We start from the raw sequence: 25,045 nt of genomic DNA on the forward strand, positions 1-25,045 counted from the left end.
CAAAGAAATCAAATGGTTAGAATTACTACAATGTCACAGAGTGACTTAATAGCACTCTGTTTGGACAACGTATTACCTTTTAAGAATTATAGCACGTGAACTACTTCCCTTTAATGCAGTGTTCAATGGCATCTCGTTTAGTAATATAGACTTGATCTTGATGTAATCCATGCGTAACAGTGGTCAATTGCGCACAACAATTCACATGTTGACAATTTTAGCCTTAAGCCATTTCCATATGGGTCATGTCTGTAAACGACCGCCTCCGTGGTCTAGTGGTAGAGCGTCCGCCCGGACAGCGGAAGGTCCGGGGTTCGATCCCCGGACGCATCATACCAAAAGACGTTAAAAGATGGTACTAGTTGTTATCCTGTCTGGCGCTCGGCATTAAGGGGCTAAAACAAGGACTGGTCGGCTCGGAGTCAGTATACTGTGTCTGAGTGGGGTATTCATGTTAAACTGCGCCATGGTATCTCAGTGGCCTAGCACTATAAATAGGCATCAGTCCGGACTAGTACAAGCAGCCATACACACACACACACACAAACACCTACAGCACGTCGCTATATAAGTGCAATAACCTTGGAAGCGACGTTAAACCCCATTTCACCTCACCTCACCATGTCTGTAAACACACTGATAAGCCCAATGTCCAGGGCAACACCATTGTCTCTTTGTCGGGCCATTGTTGTCCAATAGTGTATTTTTGTATATATGTTTACTGTTAATTAGTCTAGTATTACGACTGCACCTGTATGTTATGGTTAGGTTAATTATTACTGTTTTATGCCGCACTCAACAATATTCCAGCTATATGACGGAGGTCTGTAAATAATCGCGTCTGGACCAGACAGTCCAGTGAGTGACATCATGAGCATCGATCCACGCAATTTAGATACGATGACATGCATCAACCAAGTCAGCGAGCCTGACCACCAGATCCTGTTAGTCGCCTGCATGTATTGCCGCGAGAAGGATACACCTGCTTGCTGTACTTGACTTGAAGTAGTTGAGTTGGAATCTCCGCTCGACATATTTCTATTAGTAATTGTATTTGCTGTATTTGTTATTGCTTACTAAAGAAGTTTGGACTCAACGTATTCGTCGTCTTCAATCTGAGCTAATTTCCCCGTCAACATACGCGCTGACAATATTAACGAGAGCTCTGTTTTAAAGAAACACAATATTAACAGTTTCTTTACTTTGTACCTATGACATAAAAATGGTAATACTACATGAGATATCACTGTTTAAACAGCTGTATTACACACTATGTAATACCCTCACGAACGAACGGATACTTTTTTTAAAAAATGACTCACGATCAGCCACAATGGTTTCGACGCCCGGGAGATAAGCAGCGGACAGCCACAACCTATTGGCAAGACATCAGTCGGGTAACTCTCGAACCTTCCTGTAACACTCCTGTTAAACTAACCGTCATATCCTCTGAGTTGAGAGTGAGTGAGTAAGTTGTGTTTAACGCTCTTTCAACATTATTCCAGTTATATCACCGCGTAAGCTTGATGTGGGAGGAAAGCCCGAAGTGATGCAAGTCTCAGACATTTACCACTTCAGTGAAACCCGCGAGCACGGGTATGGTGCTGACAAACCTAGAAACATAATCGGGGCGAACCGGCATTCGAACCCACAAACATAGGTTTCTGGCGTGCCCAAGGGACGCAACTCTGCACAGCGAATCGCGGCGCCCTTGAGTTGAGAACGTAGCCCAAATAGGTAACTGATGTGGCTGGAATAAGTTGAGACTTCTTGGGGTGAATTGTGAATCCCAAAGAATCAAACAACCTAGTCGTGTCTGACACATTATTTTCACACTGATGTTCTATGTCACCTTGCAACAGTGAATCGTCAAGATAGCCCGAAATTGCATGTCTATATTTTCTTAACTCTGACAGCGCAACTTTAACCACTTTAGTGAAGACACGAGGAGCCGTACTGAGACCGTTGGCCAAGCAGGCGAATTCTAACCCGTATCATTCTAATGAGGATTTGGAATACCGTGTGAATTTACGAAAGTGCATTACGTCTGCATGTGGCTTACAGTGGCATATATTCTTCTGATTACACATACGATCGCAGGATAGATATTTTGTATTCAGCTGAAAAAACTCATTGTATAAACCAACATCTTCATCATTCAAATAACACTAAACGTTGATATCATGAGAGAACACTATGACCTACTGATAAAGATGCCTACTCTCCCTACACCCCACACAAATTCTTTCAACCGTTCCCTGTCATTGTATAGATTGGGTTACTTGGACCCTCCAAATGCAGCAACGAGAGTCGTATGCTTTTTAAGCACAGGTAAGTGATTCCACAAAAACAGTTTCATCCATAAACTACTGCTCACAATTACGTACCCCTTTACGACAGTACTGTTCCGCAAGTGCACAGCAGTCGTTTCGTAAACCCTACGACGGGGTGGTATTAAACTGGGCGGCAAAAGAAAGTATAGGTCGAGTTCCATGATTGATGGAAAAAAATAACAATAAAAGAGGTTTTGTTGTGAATTATAATATAATCTAGGTAGGGGTAACAAATGATTGATCAACCATAGTTTGAATGAAATTGTGCAATCACAGGTAATGTAAGCTCAAGGTAAACAATGGTGGGGAAAGAAATTTCATTTTCAAAAGTTGTCTGAAATGTCACCAAAAAATTGTCAGACACACTACAAGTATATTGTCGACACAGTTGCCTTCAATAGCGTGTATGACCTCCAGCTGCCTCAATGCATGCTGTGATACGCCGCCTCATCGATGACATCAGTCTACTGATGACGTGGACTGGAATCCGTTGCCACTCGACCCGTGAAGATTCCGGGGTAGAATAGGTCTTCAGCAACCCATGCTTGCCGTAAAAGGTGACTATGCTTGTCGTAAAAGGCGACCAACGGGATCGGGTGGTCAGGCTCGCTGACTTGGTTGATGCTCATGATATTAATCACTGGATTGTCTGGTCCTGATTCGATTATTTACAGACCGCCGTCATATAGCTGCAATATTGCTGAGTGCGGCGTTAAACAACAAACCAACCAACCAACCAACCGTTGCCACTCGTCTCTCAGGGCCTGCTGCAATTCTTGTCTGTTGGCGGGAGGCTGATGGCGTGCTCTAATGTGTCTGTGAAGATGGTCCTAAAGATGTTCAATAGGATTCATATCGGGTGAGTGGGCAGGCCAGGGCAAAACGTCAACGTTCTGCTGGTTTAGAAAGTTCCGAGTCAGTCTTGCATTTTGGGGCCTGGCGTTGTCGTGTTGAAACAATGTCTCCTGCTGTTGGGTTTGTAAGAACGGAAGCACAACTGGCTGCAGCACTTGGTCTCTGTACTGCACAGCGTTCAGGTTTCCCTGTATAATCACCAAATCAGTCTTCTGATCTCCACAATACCGCCCCACACAATGACCCCACACTATACTTTCTTTTGCCGCTTAGTTGATCAACATGGGGAAAATGAACAAAGTTTGACAAATATTTTATCACGTGAAATGCCACATATAAAGAATTGGAAATTGTGAATTGAGGGAATATTACATATAAGTACTGAGCACATGTGTCTTCCCATATTCAAAAAGGCCCCCTGTTATACAGTAAATCTCCAACAAAGGAAATAACAAACGTATGTTTAAGTCTTCATGTAAGTCCAGTAGCATGCACATGCCAAGGTCTGTACGGACCGCCTCCGTGGTCTAATGGTAGAGCATCAGCACGGAGAGAGGAAGGTCCGGGGTTCGATCCCAAGCCGCGTCATACCAAAAGACGTTAAAAGATGGTACTTGTTGTTACCCTGTCTGGCGCTCGGCATTAAAGGGCTAAAACAAGGACTGGTCGGCTCGGAGTCAGTATACTGTGTCTGAGTGGGGAATTCATGATAAACTGCGGCATGGTATCTCAGTGTGCTAGCTCTATGAATCGGCATCAGTCCGGACTAGTACAAGCAGCCACACACACATATATACACGTGCATGAACGTCGCTATATAAGTGCAATAATCTTGGACGCGACGTTAAACCCCTTTTCACCTCACCTCAACTCACCTCACCAAGGTCTGTACTTCTTGAAGCAGGGGGTTGGAAACAGGTTTTGCATGCGAATTTCCTGTTGTATTTTTCGTCACTACATGTCTGCAATAGTGACAACGTGACAAATGTGTAATTCACTCACTGTTTGTAGATAATGATTTTCGGTAGATTTCACGATATACGCATATACAATTTAGCATTTATGTAAATACAAGATAATGTATATTGATATACCAGAAACAAAATAATAACAGTGTTTTTCGGTAGGTGCCCATGTTGTTTCTATGTTTAAAGAAACATTTATGTAAATATGTGATAATGTATAGTTTCATTTCAAATGGAATCTGTATCTGCGGATAATATCATCTGGCATAAATAAAAGTAGAAGTGTTTTACTAAACCTGTAGAAAAGGATTTTTAATAGATGTTCATTATAAACCGATGCTGAAAGAAATATTTATGTAACTGTATATTGTTGACGTATGTATGATGCATTATTGAATGTTTTGCTTAGATCAATTGGACCACGTCTTCCCCAGGCAAGGGAGTTAACTGACTGTAAAAGTCAAGTTCTAACCTTGCCGAACTACGCTGGAATTTCGTGGTTCGATCGTAGCGCCACCAGTGGCTATTACGAGTTATGTCCTTTCTATGTCCCTCCTGTTGACCAATCAGCTTCCACCTCTCATATCACTTGCCTTTGCTTCAAACAAAATGGCGCGCCAGTGAAGACGATCTGATCGATAATCGAGATCTATACTGTAATAAAACGGGTCATACTTTGGGGAGTGCTTCAAATCACATGATCCCCTTGATTATAAACATGGACGATTTGGAAAATTTCTGTTGAAGGCATGTTGACGGTACACATGCTTTGCAAATCCTGTAATCGACTGAAATCTCCACGGCAGTTTACAAACCGGATGTCGATTTCGTTACGCGATTTTGATTGGTCTTTGCATAGACTCGTTAGTCCAATTAGTATAGTCCAACTCCCTCACCATGGGAAGTTGTAGGGCCATAAAGCTTATTGCAAGGTGCGTTTTGTGTTTTTCCCACAACCCGATGGTTAACTCATAAATCGGTACGTATAGAATTAAATTGTAAAATTAGTAAATCGCTTACAATATCAACGAATAAATAACAAATTATATTGAAACACACGGGATTAGCTTTGAAATAGTAAAAGGCAATGCAATTGGATTGCCTAAAAGTCGTCCGGGCAGGACCAGGCCAAGACGGGCCAAGTTATTATTGGCTAATTACGCCATTATCGACGCCCACACCTACATATTATTGATGCAACAAACACACATGACATTAATGAACAATCATAAACTAGAAACGTGCGCCATAATTAAGTGATTGCGAGTAAATCGCTTCCAAATCAGAAAGTGGAGCTGTGTGTAAGCGTAGCTGATCTAGGTAACATGTAAACGAGCAATCGTTTAACGAAATAGGATTTGAAACGTATCAAATATTTCTAGCTATCGTGATACAAATTTCCATCTGTCAGTTTAGCGTTTACATCTACAGGATAGTACTATATCAAAGTAAATACCACTTTATAATGTCACTGTTCATCGTATTTAGAGCAGGCACGTTGGTTCAAGTAGACCTCTTCTCCCCAAACTCTCAACAGTCTCATAAGTGTTCGGTCCGACTTGGCTCCGGCTGTCAAAATCACCAAACGTATCATAAAATTTGTTTTCATCTATAGAGTAGTATTATATCTACCTATATACCACTTTATAGTGTCTCAGATCGCGGTAGCTAAAGCAAACACGGTTCTCAAAGTGAAACCCTTTTCCCCCAACATTCTCAACATAGTCTCTATCAGAAGTGTTTGGCTTGCGTTCGGTCCGACTTGGCCCGGGCTGTCAAGCGATTCGAAATGGTTTATATACCGCCCCTTGTGCCGCTCCTTACATTAGTAGGAATTATTGCCAACAAACGTCAATGGCGTTCACGACGTTGCTGAATGCGACGTACACGACGTTGCTGAATGCGACTTACACAACGTTGCTGAATGCGACTTACAGCAATATTCACACATTCATTTAATTAGAATACTGTTCGCGTTTGTTTTACCATCCTCATTAAATAAACAATATCGTGCAGTCATTTCTTGTTTATTACTCTACAAAAGGTTTATTTACATTATATTTTTATTTATGGATATAACCATTACAAAGTAAACGTTATATCCATCAAAGAAACGAAATGATATGTACAAAGTTTTATGCAAATGAACCGAAAAAAATAAATCACATCACATGAACATTAGAAGGTCACATAAGCTTTACTCAGACGGGATTCCGTGTCAAAGTTCACACCAGTACACCAGTAAGGGTCGAATAGATGGGGATCGACTTGGTTAATTCTGTGTCATTGAACTCCGATGGCAGGAATCGTTGTTCATGCTCAGACTCGATTATGTAGAGGGGGATGTCCGAGTAACTCTCCATTCCTTAGAAATAATGGAGCAGAGGTCCTGCAGAGGCAGAGGCCCATTATTTTTAAGGAATGGAGAGTTACGAGAATATTCCCCTACTTAAAACTCATCCCTACTTTTACACTTTGACAAAATATTCTGTAGTTGAAAATATTTGAAAAATTCAAATGCTGCTTTAAGATATTGTACAGTTGACAAGCAACTCTCCATTCCCGAAAAAATAATGGAGCGGTCAAACAATAGAATGACGTCACAGATGTGTTTTAATTACAGGTAATTGTGACATAGCCCGAATATTGTTGACTCGCGTTCCAACGACATGTGTGGCTCGCCAGTAGAAAAGGGACCTTGTGAGTGCTGGGATACAATTGTGCTGTGACGCCATCAAGTAAGACGTTTGACGTTAACTTACTTTCGTAAAAATTGCAACATGCGCGGACATCTATCCTATTTTTCTCTCGTGATGTAATAAAACCATTTCAAAACATTTTAGGATTCATAACTACTTTCAGTTGAGCAGATATTATATAATGGTTGCCGTTTCTAAACATAAACAGTTATAAGGCTGAAAATGGGACCTTGCAGTAAATGAGTCTAACTGTGTGGTGCCATGAATCTCAGTAATAAATACGGATTGAAGCTTATGAATTGTATTTTTATGGTCTTCAGATACCGTACTAGTATTAAAATATATTAAGAAGTTAAAATGAGATTTTTCATCGCCAAGGTCATTTGTCACACCATACTAAAACTTTCAGATTTATAACTGAAGTCCTCTTTATTGTCAACTGTACAACGCCAGTTATCTCCCCTTCAGCACTAGCAGCTCAGAGCACCTATGTGCTTGAAGGTAGGAAACCTCACGTCTTTCCAAACATTAGTTTACTGGAGACAGATGATTGAGGTGGGAGGGAGTACTTCTGATGTAATAGAGGAAGTATTCGTAGAATTATAAACAATGATAACTATTGTTCGATTTTTCATAGATAAGGTCCCTTATCTCAGGGTTGGTCACATTTACACTACGTTTACACTAAACCCCTTAAAATACTTTGAGGAGAGGTGGTTAAAACTTTCACTCGTCACGCCGAAGGTCCGGGTCAATCTCATCAGATCTTAGTTCTCGCTACCGCTAAACAAAGATCTGAGGACATCCCATTACGGCTTAGATCGACCTTGTGCGAACCTTGACCGACCACTAGAATGACCAATCAGAAGGCAGCTTTCTCGTGCTTTACGGCACTAATTTTAAATTGGCGACTACGCTTCGAAACATATTTTGTCAAATTCTCGATTACAAATTTGAAACGTAAACAAAAGGACATTCCGGAACGGCTAATGGATGGTCTAGATTGTATGGATTCAGTCGTTAAACCTGTAACAATCGTTCGGAATACCCCGTGTAAAAGTTTTCGAGGTTGTATAATTAGAAATCTCACTGTCATGAACTGGTAAGCGACGCTCTCATTGGTCGGACGAAAGGTCGTTCTGACGTGACCCCTAAAGGGATGTCTTCAGATCTTTGTCTAGCGGTAGCGAGAACTAAGGTCCGATTTAAATGAGATTGGGCCCGGGTTGGATTCCTTTCATGGCTGAAGCCACTTTCTCCCGTCGAAATATTACGGGAATATTCTATAATTTGATGATAGGCATTACTTAGAAGTTGACGGATAGGTACAATTTTATGGATACCAACTTCTTTAATACTGTGAAAAGCGACGTTTCGGTATACCGTTGTGAAGCAAGACTGAATGAGGGTTACTTACTTACTTATATTGGAGATTTAACGTGCGCTTTCCGACTGCAAGCGTATGTCGCACACGGGCCCGGCCAGGCCATTTAATGTGTTTCCAAAAAGGTGAAAAGTGAGTTTGTGCAACCCAGGAGGGGGACTTTAGGGGTTGCTTATATAGTAATTTTGAAATTTTGAGATTTGGAAAGAATGCCAAGAGTGGGTGGGGGACGAACTAAGGGAGCTGTGTGTGTTGGGTGGTTATCAAATAAGGTAGTTTTGGTTTTAATATTTTATTTGGGGTTTAAATACGGCTAATTAGTCCTGTTTTTATTAGGTATATGCCTAAGGCTTTGAATTTTTCTAATTTATTTTGTGGATTTAGGATTGATTCTAGTGTAAGTCCGGTTTTAAGATTTAGGGTGGTCTGTAGTGTTGTTCGGTGTGTTTGGTAGTGTGTGCAGTGAATGAGTACGTGTTCTGGTGTTTCTTGTTGTTTGCAATGTGGGCAGTTTCCTGTTGTGTGTAGTTTAGCTATTTTACGGTGATTATTTAGTTTGGTATGGCCTGTTTGTAGTTTGGTAATTATTCTGTCGATTTTTTTGGATGGGTGTAGTATTTTGGGTTTATTTAGGGGTTTTTTGAGTACTTTCCTGATTTGGCTATTTGAGTTTTGGTATATATGAGGGACATAGTACAGGATATATATAGTAGGTGGAGGATTAACAGTAGAGGATTTACAGTAACAACAATTGCATACATGAGTGGGATAACATTGGTAGGATAACATTAGTAGGTGTTGACAACAAAGGGATGATGCTGTCACAACACGATGGACAGAGAACACATAGGTGGAAGCCAATAGGGAAATGAAACCAATAAACAGGCTTCAATATTCCGGGTTGGTGTTGGTCCTTGGCAACCTATGCTGGTCGTATGAGGCGATTGGGTGGATCCGGGGGTCACAATCGTAGACATGGTTCATAGCGTGTTATCGTACACCAACAGTGTGGTTGTTGATATCAACCACTGGATTGTCTGATCTATTGTCCACAGGCCACCGTCATATACATTGGAAATTGCTGAACATGTCAGAACATTCCTCCACAGACAAATATTTAAAATATATACAAACAGTAATCAGGTTTACGGAGCGAAGACTGATTACGACTAATTACACATGAGACTATATCTCCTTGATGCAGGATGGGATGACAATCTCATTAAAATCAGATCCTAGTTCTCGCGACCGCTAAACAAAGATCTGAAGACATCCCATAAGGGATCACGTCAGAACGACCTTTCATCCGACCAATCAGTGCGTCGCTTACCAGATTATGAAAGTGACTGCCGGAATGTGATTTCTAATCATGCAATCTCGAAAACTTTAACATGGTGTATTCCGAACGATAGTTACGGGTTTAATTACTGAATCCTTACAGTCTAGACCATCTATTAGTCATTCCAGAATGTTGTTTTGTTCAGGTTTCAAATTTGTAATCGAGAATTTGTCAAAATATGTTTCGAAGCGTAGTCGCCAATTTGAAATTTGTGCCGTAAAGCACGAGAAAGCTGGTTTCTGATTGGTCATTCCATTGGTCGGTCAAAGTTCGCGCAAGGTCGGTCTGACGTGACCTGTAATGGAATGTCCTCAGATCTTTGTTAAGAGGTAGCGAGAACGAAGGTCTGATTTTAATGAGATTGGATGTATTGACTGAATACATTTTGAAACAGCCTGTCTCTGCCGTAAATACGTAACCATGGCTGAACATGACAGTCCCTCAGTCTGCAATTCTCGTGGTGTTTATTGACTCCACTACATTTCGCCAGAAAACCACGTTTCCGAACACCTCCTCGCTGTATTCCAAATAGGAGTTATTTCGAAACATTACCGCCAGGTCCTTAGGTAAGTCCTTGACCGGTACATACTCATACAGAACTACTATCACTATGTTCTGTCTTCGATGCACTCCTTCCATAATGGCCATATTGTACTCGAACTCGCACCAGTGACTCTTTAGGAACGAAGGGGACAAAACAATCAAGGTCTTCCGGCTTCTTTGAATGGTGTCAACGATGTTCGTAGCGATTACCTCCCCTGGCAGGAAGTCTCTATCATGGATGCACATGCGCAGTTCGGCCTTTGTCTCAAGCTCTTGCATCATAGCGTCAATGACGAATCTTCTATCCGGCGCTGCATAGGACACGAATACATCGTATTCAAACAAATCATCAGAAACATTGTCTACAGCGTGTTGAACTTGATAGCCCCGTCTCCCAACATGGTAGAGGTAACGGAGCTTCCATCTGTGACGATAACAAATCGCAACGAAGATAACCCCAAGAAGTAATATGAGTAAAGATAAGGACACCGAAATGGTTACGATGTTGACAACACTACACCGTTTGGCTAAAATTCCAATAATCACGTCTAAGCTTGTAATTTCAGAGTGATTTGTAATATAGAGCTCCGTACTACAAGACATTGCTTCAACGCCAAGGACGCGATGTATATTGTAACTCAGCCATCTTAAGAAGTATAACCCTTCACATGTACAGGATATCGGGTTATAGCCTAGATTTACCAACAACTTAGGTAATTTGTCAAATTGCTCCAGAACGTGGGGAGGCAACATTTGTATTTTATTCCCACCGAGGTCAAGCTTTGTCATGCTCTTACTAAGGTAGGCCTGAAACGAATTCAAATTATTGTCAGTCAAGTTTATGGTCTTGACATTTCTCAGACCTCTAAATATTCTGGTAGGCAAATCTGAAATGGAATTTCCTGAAAGGTCAAGATGTCGAATTTTTCCTAATCTTTCAAAGATATCTCCTCTCTTGTCATTTTTTAAAGCTACCCCAAGATGGTTGTAACTTAGGTTAAGTATTTGAACTGAATTATCTTTTTCAAAAACCTTATCTCCAATTGTGTTAAGTACATTGTGGGAAAGGTCAAGGATTTCTAATTTCTGAGAACCTACAAGTGGTCCTTCGAGGGTGGTAAAATAATTATGTTTCATAATGACCTTCCTTATGTTACTCTTAATAAGATGTAAGGGTCCAATAGGGCCTTTCAGAGAACACAAGGGTGCAATGATGGTTTTAAGATTTGGTGGACACGTGATTGGAAATGGATAGTTCCTTAAGTGTCTTTGTAGAGATATGAAAGGCTTTTGAAGTACGTTTATTCCCGTAATATCCAGAAACTTTAAAGGCATGCGAGGGTTCATAAATAAAATGAACCCCGACTGAAATTTGTTCCAACGAGCAAAAAGTCTTTCAAGACTTTGAGGCAGATAATTGACAACGTTCAATTCTATTCCTATTATGCCATTACAATCTATATGCAACTCTCTCAACTGGGTCTGTTTCAAGTACTTAACATGCGAAACGCGTAAATGTGAACATACGTCCCAGGTAGGATATATACGATTAGCTCGAAGTATTTGTAGAGACGAATGTTGAAGACCATATGTAGCATTGGTGAGATTATTAAACCCAAGATGTCTATTATCCGAGATGTCTAATAACTGAATATGTTTCAGCGGTTGAAAGGTGAGAAGGTCCGTCCGGATTATATCACAGTAGCTGATGTTAAGATGTTGAACTGTTGGTACATTTGTGAATGTGGTGTTCTGCAGCACGGGTAGAGAACAGTACTTCCTATACCCTGATAAAGTCAGATTCCTCAGATTCCTCAATTGACCAAATCCAGGACCAAAATCAGTCGGAAGTCCATCAAGATACAGCACCTTCAGGGATGTCAAGTGTTTAAAACTCTGGTCTGGGTATGTGGCGTGAGGGTGATCTGTGTTGTTAACGTTATCTACGATCCTTAATTCTTCTAATTCCGTGAGATCCTTGAACACGTTGGGGTGATACGTTTGCGAGTCCAGCACCAACTGATTGAACTGTAGGTTTAGCTTCTTCAGCTTTGATATTCCTTTGAACGCATTTTCATGAATAACAACGATGGAATTATTGGAGAGGTCAAGAGCTCGAAGATGAGAGAAACGTTGAAACATCTGTTCTGTCAGATTCTTCACCTCGTTGTTGCTGAGAAGTAATGTCGTGGTATTGACGGGAAGCTGAACAGGAAGGCTCTTTAAGCGCAGTCCGATACAGTTGACCATTAGTCCTTCATAGCGCATATCTCTTTCACACGTGCATGGGGGACACACAATGTGAGAATTTTTCATTCCATCGGCGAAGAGCAAGCATGCCAAGTATACGCACATGTATGTAGCTATACATACAAGGGAACCCATCTGAAACCAGACCATGTATGTGCTTAAAACGCTTGCAAAATTAGAACATCACACACACACACACACACACACACACACACACACACACACACACACACACACACACACACACACACACACACTTTAAACAGAAAGTCCCATGCCTCTAGTTACCTTAATTTACATGTACTTTGGGTTTAATTCCTGGGACCAAAATTTATTGACCTATTTATTTAGTGACCTAGACCTTACAATCAAACCCTTACCACAAAAGTGCTACTCGTCACGGTATGGCTGAAATACTGCCGATGTGACGTTAAATATTAACTCACTCACTCAAAGGTGCTAATACGCGGAAACTCGGCAAACGTTTCCAATATAGAAAAAAAACTATATGCTGTAGACCTGTCGCTATACGGAAATGGGTCAAGGTTCGCCCGCATGGTGATATGCTGTCATCGCCCCTCTCGACAGACAGACCGACTACACGGAAATGATGTGGGAAAATAGGTCGATGAAGCAGGACTGGTAACCTGCCCATCGCCTTCATGCGCTCTAGGACAGAACATGACTCCCTCCAATAGTGCCCGAATAATACGAACATGTTTAGTGTAATAATGTTTTAAAAAATGCTTTCAAAATTATTTATGTATTTTGCATATACGCATATCTTAATACATGTGGGAGACAAAATATAGTTTCATCTAAAAGTTCGTTTACATCTTCCCAACTATTAATCATCCCATTAACTTTCTCAAACCAAAGGGGGCACGGGTTGCCCAGTCGTCTAAGGCGCCGCGATTCGCTGCCCTGATTGGGCACGCCTGAAACCTATGATTGTGGGTTCGAATCCCGGTTCGCCCCAATTATGTGACTCTCCCAATAACCAAACATCCAAATGCAGATGTCGTCTAAGGCGCCACAATTGGGTGCAGAGTTGCGTCCCTTGGGTACATCAGAAACCTATGATTGTGGGTTTGAATCCCGGCTCGCCCCGATTATGTCTCAATGTTTGTCAGCACCATACCCGTGCTCGTGGGTTTCACCGAAGTGGCAAACGTCTGAGACCTGAAAACTTCGGGCGTTCCTCCTACATTAAGCTTACACGCCGTGATATAACTGGAATACTGTTAAAAGAAGCGTTTAACACAACTCGCTCACATTCAAACCAAAATCAAATAAAACACTTCGTGCAATAAGTGCGTTCGTTTACAGTTGAACACAAACAGCATGGGAATTATCGAACTTCCGGTTGTGACGTCCGTCCCGGTTTGTCACTCACTTTTATTGGAAAATGACGTCTCTTATGGTCTTTTTCTACCAAAAGACGTCATTTCCAGATTACATGGACCTTGTACTGCTATTTCCGGTGCTGACGTCACTTCTCGGTTCTGAGCTCATTTCCTGTGATGATGTGACTATCGGCAGTTCATAATCAAGGTGCTCCTAATAGATACTCAAGGAGTTACTCACACCTCAGATTGGTGTCGGATTGGTGGATAATAGTTTTGTGCTGCACCATTGGGTCCAAGGGTCCGGTTGCACGTCTTGAATACCCTGTACCCATCAAAATCTGAATTCTGTTTAATTTAAGACCCATGTCGGATGAAGTTCTTTAAGAAACTATCATGTAATTTTGTATAGAAATGTGTAGGGGGACAAACCGTGAAAGGAACAGCGCAAGCACGGTCTGCACGTGCTACACAGTTACCGTGTGTTCATTCAATGCCAAGATGCGCTACTCAGCAGATGTTAAACAGTTGATGTTGAATGTGTATGATTTCTTTAGAAGTGAAGCAGAAAGAGCAAAGCCTTTTTATGCAATTAATAAATTCTTGAAACGAGCTTCAAAAGCTCTTGGTATGTCCCTTCAGAAACTTAAAAATGTTGTTAGTCGACGAGATACAAATAGTCAGGCCAAGGAGGTAGGGAACATGTCAAAACCACGCAAGGTTGATAAATTAGACAGTTTTCAGAGGGATCAAGTCAGACGTGCAATTGTTAAACCTAAGAATTTTGAAGAAACACCTTGAAACTGACCATGATGGCAGCTGTTGCATACATTTGGTTACAAATACAAAAAGATAACTGGAGAAAATAGAGCTGTGTTGTGTGAACGGTCTGACATTGTTCGTCTCCGAAATCATTACCTTCGTATCATCAAGCAGAAACGTGAAGAAGGATATGAGCCCGTCTTCTTAGATGAGACATGGGTAAATGCGTCACACACAGCCAGCAGTCAGTGGGTACCCAGTGGTGACTGTAAGGAGTCTGGTAGAAAGTTACCAGTGGGAAAGGGTGAAAGACTCATAGTTCTCCATGCTGGTTCTGCTAGTCAGGGTTTTCTCCCAGACTGTGACCTCGTCTTTAGAGCCAAGGCCAAAGACAACAGGGACTACCACACAGAAATGAACGGCAATTTATATCTGGAGTGGGTGAAAGATAAATTAGTCCCTGCTTTGCCTACCAAGTCTCTCATTGTCATGGACAATGCACCGTATCATAGTGTGCAGGATCCAGAAAGCAAGACTCCAACCCCTAATAACCGTAAAGGAGACATGGTTACTTGGCTGCAACGGAGGAACATTACCTTTCCTTCTCGAGCGACGAAACCACAGCTCTATGAAATCATCAAAACTATGAAACCTGACCCCATGTATAAAGTTGACAGTTACATCAAGGGTCAGGGTCAAGCTGTCTTACGACTGCCACCTTATCACTGCGACCTAAATCCAATCGAGTTGGTATGGGGCATCGTCAAGGGTGACGTTGGACGATCGAACACAACGTTCAAATTACGAGACGTTGAACAACTCGTAACAGTAGAAACATGGAGGCGTTGCACAGTCGTTGACGAGATAGAGACACGTTATTGGTCACGAGATGGACTACGGCCAGCAACAGTCCAACCTATAATAGTGGCAGTCGGTTCAGGCACCAGCAGTTCCGACGACGAGATCTATGGCATGAGCGAGTCAGATTGCGACCGAAATTATCATGAGACGGCCCCTCTAACGCTCTGTCATTTCCCCTTACCACAGACCGTGCAGTGCGCTGTGCCTTCCACGGTTTGTCCCCCTTACGTGTCATGTACACATTTCTATACAAAATTACATGATAGTTTCTTAAGGAACTTCATCCGTCATGGGTCTTAAAATAAACAAAATTCAGATTTTGTTGGATACAGGGTATTCATGGTCAAGTACCGTATTGATGTTTCATACACTTTTCTGGATTTCGAGTTATTTTGCAATTCATCGTTCGCATTTGGAGTCAAACGGACTGTAGATGTCCATGAAGCGATACTCGTGGGTAGGGCTCTATGCTCATGAAGACCGCCTCCGTCGTCTTGTGGTAGAGCGTCCGCCCGGAGAGCGGAAGGTCCGGGGTTCGATCCCCGGCCGCGTCATACCAAAAGACGTTAAAAGATGGTACTTGTTGTTACCCTGTCTGGCGCTCGGCATTGAGGGGCTAAAACAAGGACTGGTCGGCTCGGAGTCAGTATACTGTGTCTGAGTGGGGTATTCATATTAAACTGCGGCATGGTATCTCAGTGAGCTAGCACTATAAATCGGCATCAATCCGGACTAGTACAAGCAGCCACACAAACACACACACGTACATGCACGTCGCTACATAAGTGCAATAACCTTGGACGCGACATTAAACCCCATTTCACCTCACCTATGGTCATGAACCGAACAGGATCCAAGACGTCACATGTAGAATGTACGATTCCCAACATCTGTTCAAAGACATAACTGTTCCTTATTATAATTTCGACTGAAACATGTTTGGCCGTTCGGTTTAGATATTTTTTTAAGATCTTCTTTAGTTGACGACAACATATAGTTTTTAGCCTATACATGCCGAAGGTGAAACAGGGATCAGCGGAATTTGAACCAAGGCTAGACTCGCCCGAGAGTGATATTTTCAGGGAATGATTTGAGCCTGCTACACCTGAGAAGAGAAACCTACCTCGCAGCTGGACATTCGACTGCTATGATGAACGCCCACTAGCTGAATGATAGGAAATAAAACCTGCAATCATCATAATCATCATGGTCATAGTTGGATTGAGGAAAACGGAGTTTCCCGAGGAAACATTTGAATGGCTTCAATTTGCAAAAATACCATTAGTAAATGAAATTACTTTAAACGTCCGGGTATGTATGCATAATTGAACAAGATAATTAGTTTTCGCTTCCCTGTACGATTATGCATCAGCAGGTCCCACGGCGTCGGGGTAGGATGACACGAATTCAGCCCCTCGTCTGTCACGACAAGCAAATGTTGCTGTTTGATGTGGGAGGAAAACCCGAATTGATGCAGGCATTAGACGTTTACGACTTTGATGAAACCAAGACGTCTTTAGAGGACTGGGCCACTTGTGTCCTCGACTTAATGATTTTTTTATTCTATTTTTTGTTTGTTGTTAAACGCCGCACTCAGCAATATTCCAGCTACATGACGGCGGTCTGTAAATTAGAGTCTGGACCAGACAGTCCAGTGATTGATATCATGAGCATCGATCTACGCATTGGGATACGATAACATGCATCAACAAGTCAGCAAACCTGACCACCCGATCCCGTTATTCGCCTCTTACGGCAAGCACAGTAACCTTTTATGGAAAGCATGGGTTGCTGAAGACCTATTCTCTCTCCGGATCTTCACGGTTGTCGACTTAATGAGGATAGGTGCATCACATTTAATGAGGACAGGTGCATCAGATTGTGTGATCTGGTTGATTGTGTGTAAAAGTATCACGACGGCGTGGGTTGTTCATGCTATCAACCACTGGTTTCCCTGGCTCAGATTCAATAATTTACAGGCCGGTATGATAAAGCTCGAATAATGATGATTTTGGCCATGCTATTGAAAATGTTAATTTCAATAGCTTTCCTTAAACAATCTGTTTGATTCATATTGTCCACATCATGGGAAAATAAAACGTGCCTGGTCAACAATTAAAATTACAACTACAAACAGATTATTGCCCTGTCGTGTCCAGTAGATTTCAGCAACTATAATTGCTTCCTGCCATGAAATATCAGTTTAGTTTATCCATCACAAGGAGTCACATTGAGGAACTGCCGGGTTGTTTATTACAGGAAGCCATCAAACGATCCTCAAAGGCTGGAAGACCTAAAGTGACACGTGACCTAAACACGTCATAATGGAATTCCTTTTCTGCGCACGACACTTCCGTGTAGAAAAAGCCATGTGACCTGAAGAATCGCACAATAATATGTATGCCCGATTTGGGGAAAAGCAGCTCTTGAAATGCGCGAACGATGGCTATTGTAACCTGGGTCCTTTCACTATCTCTAAAGCGAATTTTAAAACCTAAAGAGAGATCGTCATGCGATCGCCTTTTAGAGAGTTCGTCATATACGATAGTGCTCTGCACGTGAGATTGTCGCATAAGGAGTGAGTGAGTATGGTTTTGCGCCGCGTTTAGCAATATTCCAGCAATATCACGGCGAGGGACACCAGAAATGGGCTTCACACATTGAACCCATGTCGGGAATCGAACCCAGGTCTTCGGCGTGACGAGCGAACGCTTTAACCACTAGGCTACCCGACCGCCCCTTCATGCATAAGGCGGTATTGTATTGTACTTAATGCCAACCTGAGGAAAGGTGGAATTACAAAAATATTTGGGCGTGGGGAAATGGGGATCGGTTGGGTGGTTAAAGCGTCCACTCGCCATGCTGAGTGAGTGAGTGAGTGAGTGAGTGAGTAAGTTGGCTTTTAACAGTATTCCAGTGATATCGCGGCCTATCAGCTTAATTTGGGAGGAAAGCCCGAAGTGATACAGGTCTCAGACGTCTCAATCCGTGTCCCCTCGTCATGCTGAAGACCCGTGTTCGATTCCCCATATGGGTGAAATGGGTGAAATGGGTGAAGTTCATTACTGGTGTCCCCAGCCGTGATATTGCTGGAATATTGCGGCGTAAAACCTAACTCACTCTCACACACACACACACACACACACACACACACACTTTAAACAGAATATATGTATGTATTATATATGGATTATTATATGGCAGGTGGAGAAAGGGGCCGCCCCTACTTTATTCCACGCTGAACAACAATTTGTGCGGTACTCGAGATTCCACCCGTAAGCTGCACTCACAACCAGTAGGGGGCACGGGTGGCCCAGTCGTCTAAGGCGCCGCGATTCGCTGTGCAGAGTTGCGTCCCTTGGGCACGCCAGAAACCTATGACTGTGGGTTCGAATCCCGGTTCGCCCCGATTATGTTTCTAGGTTTGTCAGCACCAAACCCGTGCTCGTGGGTTTCACCGAAGTGGTGCGACCTGCATCATTTCGGGCTTTCCTCACAGATCAAGCTGACACGCCGTGATATAACTGGAAAACTGTTAAAAGCGGCGTTAAACCAAACTCCCTCACTCAATTTGTAAATGATAAAAAGAATAGTAACAGTAATGCAATATTAAAAGCCTTGTTTTTCATTACCCATCGCCCTTAGAATCGTACAAAGCATATTAAATATGTTTTTGAATTCTGTATTCAGTTTTGGTTCCGCATAAATTATTTCCATTCGGAAGTTTCACTTTCTTAATTTGTCATCTGCCAAGGTGACCTACAGCGCAGCGTCACGATTTTCAATATGACTTCTGTATAAGATTGGAGTGGTTTGGGGGAAATATCAACAAAAGGGTCAGCACCATGGTGGCCATGGACAAACAGGTTGTGTGACCCGCGACCCTTGACCAGTCAACCCAGTTCTGTAAGCCTGTACAGAACTTGACCAGACAAACCAGTGAGGCATTAAATAAGCCTGTACAAAACTTGACCAGACAAACCAGTGAGGCATTACATAAGCCTGTACAGAACTTGGCCAGACAAACCAGTGAGGCATTCCATAAGCCTGTACAAAACTTGGCCAGACAAACCAGTGTGGCATTACATAAGCCTGTACAGAACTTGACCAGACAAACCAGTGTGGCATTACATAAGCCTGTACAAAACTTGGCCAGACAAACCAGTGCGGCATTAAATAAGCCTGTACAAAACTTGGCCAGACAAACCAGTGAGACATTACATAAGCCTGTACAGAACTTGACCAGACAAACCAGTGTGGCATTACATAAGCCTGTACAAAATTTGGCCAGACAAACCAGTGAGGCATTCCATAAGCCTGTACAAAATTTGGCCAGACAAACCAGTGAGGCATTACATAAGCCTGTACAAAACTTGGCCAGACAAACCAGTGAGGCATTCCATAAGCCTGTACAGAACTTGACCAGACAAACCAGTGAGGCATTCCATAAGCCTGTACAAAACTTGACCAGACAAACCAGTGAGGCATTCCATAAGCCTGTACAGAACTTGACCAGACAAACCAGTGTGGCATTACATATGTCTGTACAAAACTTGGCCAGACAAACCAGTGAGGCATTCCATAAGCCTGTACAAAACTTGACCAGACAAACCAGTGAGGCATTACATAAGCCTGTACAAAACTTGGCCAGACAAACCAGTGTGGCATTACATAAGCCTGTACATAACTTGGCCAGACAAACCAGTGAGGCATTACATAAGCCTGTACAAAACTTGGCCAGACAAACCAGTGTGGCATTCCATAAGCCTGTACCAAACTTAGCCAGACAAACCAGTGTGGCATTACATAAGCCTGTACAAAATTTGGCCAGACAAACCAGTGTGGCATTACATAAGCCTGTACAGAACCTGACCAAACCAGTGTGGCATTACATAAGCTTGTACAAAACTTGGCCAGACAAACCAGTGTGGCATAACATAAGCCTGTACAGAACTTGGCCAGACAAACCAGTGTGGCATTACATAAGCCTGTACAAAACTTGGCCAGACAAACCAGTGTGGCATTACATAAGCCTGTACAAAACTTGGCCAGACAAACCAGTGAGGCATTACATAAGCCTGTACAAAATTTGGCCATATTTTTATGGCTCCAAACCCTCAATCGGCCATCCGTGATACAGAGCAGGAACATTCTCTCATTGCACCAATGGGCTCTTCCTGAATCCTGAGATTCCAAAACTCAATGCTAAATAAATTCTCCAATGATGATCGGCAAGGAAGGGACGTTTGTTTACCCTTCGGGACTTCATCCCCGCCGATTTCAGTCAAGTCCTCACTGTTCTGGTTGACATCCGTCTATTGGGTAACCATTGGCGCTTCAGAACAGGAGATGTTGCAAATGGTTGACATTATACGAGGTCTTTCTGACCATGGGAGATCCCATGCATCATTGGATTGCCCATGTTTTCGTACCAGACTGCTGATTACGGTATAATGACACCCTAGTTGACGTCCTATACTTTTGTAGGTCATGCCTGTCGAATGCATACCAATAACACACCATCTTTTCGCCTCTGATAACTGTCTTCGTGCCATAGACACATATCCTGCTTCAACAATGCAATGAAATTGATGTTAAAGACCAACAACTGCTGTGTACAGATACTGCGTTTTGAAAGATGCACGGGTGGCATACTGCACGTGCATGTCGTGCTGCGATGTGACGTCACAGTGGCCATTGTTCTGTCCCATCATTTTGATGTAAGATTTGATAATTACTTTAATTACAGGACCTTTATTTCTTGTCAAGAACTTGGTACGATGAATATTACTGTGTGTCTCTCAGGATGCAATATATATTTTTCTGTGTCCATTTTAGATTTTTGTGGGTACTGAACCACATTTCTGCTTCATGTAAAACCCTGCAAAGGTCCATTATAAATCATAGATTCAGAATCTTCATAATATGATTTGATTGTTTGTTGTTTAACGCCAGACTTAGCAATATTCCAGCTATATAATGACGGTCTGTAATTAATCGAGTCTGGACCAGACAATCGAGTGATTGATATCATGAGCATCGATCAACACATTTGGGATACAATGATGTGTATCAACCAAGTCAGCAAGCCTGACCACCCAATCCTGTTACTCGCCTCTTTAATACGGCAAGGTTTGTAACCTTTTACAGCAAGCATGGGTTGCTGAAGGCCTATTCTAACCCGAATCTTCACAGGTCTCAATAATATGAAGCATGACAAAATATGATGTTCAAGAGTTGAAGTAAGCTTTATTGCAGCAAGACTGCTATATAAGATAATCTAAATCAGACAAAATTATGTTCATCCAATTACAGTGTTAATCTGCCTCAGACAATCTAGGACAGCCATGTCAGCCTAGCACCAGCTTAAACAAGGGTAAAAGGAAAAATGGAAATACTTACGGGGAACAACTTTTTCTATGAATATTGAAAATAAATTTCAGCAGTTCAGAAATATTTTGTAAGTCTCTTAAACAATGTCAAACATTCTCCTTACCAATTATCATTCCTGATCTCAAGAAATCAAAACAATAATGTTCCTCATCAGTATTTCCATATGAACTTAAGTATTGTACCATGTAACCTCAACACGATGTCCCCTAACATTCTTTCAAGCAGAAGCTTATAAGTAAAATTAGAAAAAGCTAGTATCAAAATTAAAACAACACAACAAGTACATAAAGAATTTAACAATACTGACATTCTTTGTTCGTTCCAATCATAGCAAACAAAAAAATCAGATATTTAATGTTTAAATGATGGAAATCAGATCAGAAATTGAAGATGAATTTTATTATGTTTATTCAGATAAAATAAAGATGACAATTAAATTGCACCAAAATGTCATGAACGAAAAATGAAAATACAGATTACAAAGTCATAACTTGCTAAAAAGCTATGAAAATCATGTACACATGATAGCCCTAAAAATGTCAACCCAGGGTTATTGGAAATGCTAAATGTTCTGATACAAATCAGTACAATTTGGATAATAATTTAAACTCTCTAAAATATCCTTAAAGCAATGCAAAGACTTCCCTGAAAGAAATATTTTTGGATAATTATGCAGTTTATTTTTATCAAAATTTGGTACTGTAAGCAAAAAGGCATATACTATATGCTAATGTAAACATATATAGGCTTTATGGAGGGTATCTCAAAATGGAGGGTATATTAATGCGATTTGCTTCATTTGAGTGCATAGGCAAAAGAAATTACATGTGAATATTGGTTGAAAGACATAGCATCTGAAAGATCTGAAAAGGACATTAACTGTTATATATATACCACAACAAGTTATTTATCTAGGGAAAATCTTAAACAATTAAATTATAAAATTCAAATCTAACATTTTGAAATCATTGGTTACTTTCTAACATGGAAAATAAAAAAAGCAAGTATATAAATAGTTATATACATTAACCAGAAACAAAATTACATCGTGGTCTGCCCTTGACAGTAATGGAATTATCTCCCCTACATGTGCCATGAACCAACGAAACAGAAGGCAAGGCAAAAGGCGACTTCACTTACTTTGCTGCCATAGCAACTCAACGTACAGGGATAAATGCATTAGAGATACAGAGTTATCAACAAGCAAAGTCTGACAGTATCACAATGCACTACATATACAGGAGTAACAATATACAGAGGTTATCTAAGGCAGTATTGCTTAAAAACTTCAGCATATATGGGGATAACTATGCTCTATCAAAAGAGGAAACTAAACGTTATACTCCAGGAGGGTGTTATAGCTGGAGGAGTCCCCGCCGTAGTTGGCGTTAAGGGTGATCTTGGTGCCTGTACCGTAATATTGAGCTACCTCCAGGGTTCCAGCCCATTCGTCACCAGCCAGCTTCTCCAGGAGTGTCCACTTCTCTCCGCTAACGATCGCGACAGCTTCGGCGCGAGGGATGATGACACGGAAGTTGACGGTTTGAGGAAGCTGGGAAATGTTGACCGGCTGTCCCGTAGACGTTGTTGTGGTGGGGATGATGCCAGGCTCGTTCATGAAGCAACCCTCCTTCCACTGAGCGTACTGTTTCGGGAAGGGGAACACGGCTTGTGTCAGCTTCTGGCAGTTGATCAAGTAGTTGTAGACTCCGGGCAACTGCTGGGATTTGTCCGAGGCTGGGATGGCATAGAGCTGCAGTTTGTAGAACCCAGTTAGGGGAAGGTTGACAATGAAGGTCACCATCGATCCTTTGGTGTGGGAGAAGACATACTCGGGGTGATCTTTTTCAGTATCGCAGCTGATCAGATTTGCTGTTACTCGCAAGACATTCTCCGACTTGATGGTGATCGTAACCGTGTTGCATTCTAAGTGGATAACAGGGTCGTTGTGGCTGGCTGTGCAAAGACCGTACTCGCCGAACTTGGGCTGTGCTCCAAGGTACCCTGGGGGCAGTTTGGGCAGTGGTGTTGCTTTGACATCTTCATGGCACTGAATCAGGTACTGTGCGATGTGGTACAGAGTTGATCCTTCAGCTGCGGGGTCATTAGCATAGATCTCAAGACCATACTCTCCTCTCATGGGTGCTGTGACGTTGAAGAAAGCGGTCTTACCAACGACACGGTTGATGATGTAGCCTTCCAGCTCAGAGTCGTCCATCTGACAATGCTTCAACTTGCCCATAAACTGCATGTTCTTGGGGATACGGATCTGGAGTTCAACTTTGCCATCTCTCGTCACCATTGTTGCGGAATTCTGGTACGTGTTGAGGCCATATCGGTAGAAGGCCGAACCTTGACCCCAGGTCAGATACGAGCATGGTGGGAAGGGTTCAAACGCAGGTTTGGGGGTTTCTTCCTGAACGATCTTGTACTCACAGACCTGAGCATACACGTTCTCCTTGTTTTCTGGGATGTCTTCCTTGGCGTAGATATACAAGATGTACGACCCCTTCTCTGGCAGACGAAGCTTGAATGATGCAATTCCACCTGTTGATTCTTGCATACCGAACCGACTGAGCTTCATCCCACGCATATCCTCTTCCCCATCCTCGGTGGATATCGTGAAGTTGAAGGCGACGGCCATCTTGTGAGCAGGATATCTCAACCGGATGTTGATTTCACCTCTACTGTAGATGACGGCTGTTCTGTTTGTGACAAATTCTAGACCATACTTGAAGAACTGGGGTTTCATGTGGGGCATATTCTCGAACTCCTCCAGGTTGATAGGACGTTCTAACAACTGCCATTTGGGGTCATCAGGGAAGTGAGTGTAGATAAGCTGGTGAGGATCAGGCAAGAAGAAATATTCGTCGAGTTGGTAATGGAATTCTTCGGATGCTGCCTGCTTGCCGATGATTCTTCTTGCAGCCCAGTGAGCATCGATCAGACACCACGTTCCATAGATGTATACAGCGTTCCACGAGTGCTGGTTGCTGCCTGGCTCAAATTTCTGTCCCGGACGATAGTCGGCGCCCTTGGCATAACCACTGATGATCTTGGAATGGAGACCAGCATAACTGAAAAACAGAAAATATTCATAAATTTTAGACAGATGATATGATTTCATCACACAATACACAGCAATATTGGACAGCATCACAGCTGCTGTGAGAAACCCTTTCCCCATTTATTTGTCCTGTACAAGGAGTGGATATTGAAGCCCCAAAGGGGGTTTGAAAGTAAGCACATGTACAGACTTTACACCCCATTAGACCCGTAAAGGTCCGGGTCAGAATATGTCTTCAGCAACCCATG

The 25,045-nt window shown here is 42.2% G+C and overlaps 2 protein-coding genes across 4 annotated transcripts in view; both read right to left on the reverse strand.

Annotated features, from left to right (window-relative positions):
• Positions 1 to 6,678: 6,678 nt before the first annotated feature.
• Positions 6,679 to 16,475, reverse strand: LOC139452377 (toll-like receptor 4). The gene is made up of 2 exons (XM_071233836.1): positions 16,461 to 16,475; positions 6,679 to 12,503 (listed from the first exon to the last, which is right to left on the reverse strand). Exons 1-2 carry the CDS (start codon positions 16,473 to 16,475, stop codon positions 10,017 to 10,019), a joined length of 2,502 nt encoding a protein of 833 aa, XP_071089937.1. The 3' UTR covers positions 6,679 to 10,016.
• Positions 16,476 to 21,566: 5,091 nt separating this feature from the next.
• LOC139453183 (uncharacterized) overlaps positions 21,567 to 25,045 on the reverse strand; it is a 60,628-nt gene continuing 57,149 nt past the window's right edge. For all 3 annotated transcript variants that reach the window (XM_071234813.1, XM_071234814.1, XM_071234815.1), the window contains exon 11: positions 21,567 to 24,807. In XM_071234813.1, coding sequence (XP_071090914.1) covers positions 23,061 to 24,807 — 1,747 coding nt within the window. In that variant the 3' untranslated portion in view covers positions 21,567 to 23,060. The remainder of the gene's footprint in view (positions 24,808 to 25,045) is intronic.

The sequence above is a fragment of the Haliotis cracherodii genome, unplaced genomic scaffold, assembly GCF_022045235.1.
Source record: "Haliotis cracherodii isolate W230 unplaced genomic scaffold, xgHalCrac1.p SCAF_9, whole genome shotgun sequence".
NCBI lineage: Eukaryota > Metazoa > Mollusca > Gastropoda > Lepetellida > Haliotidae > Haliotis > Haliotis cracherodii.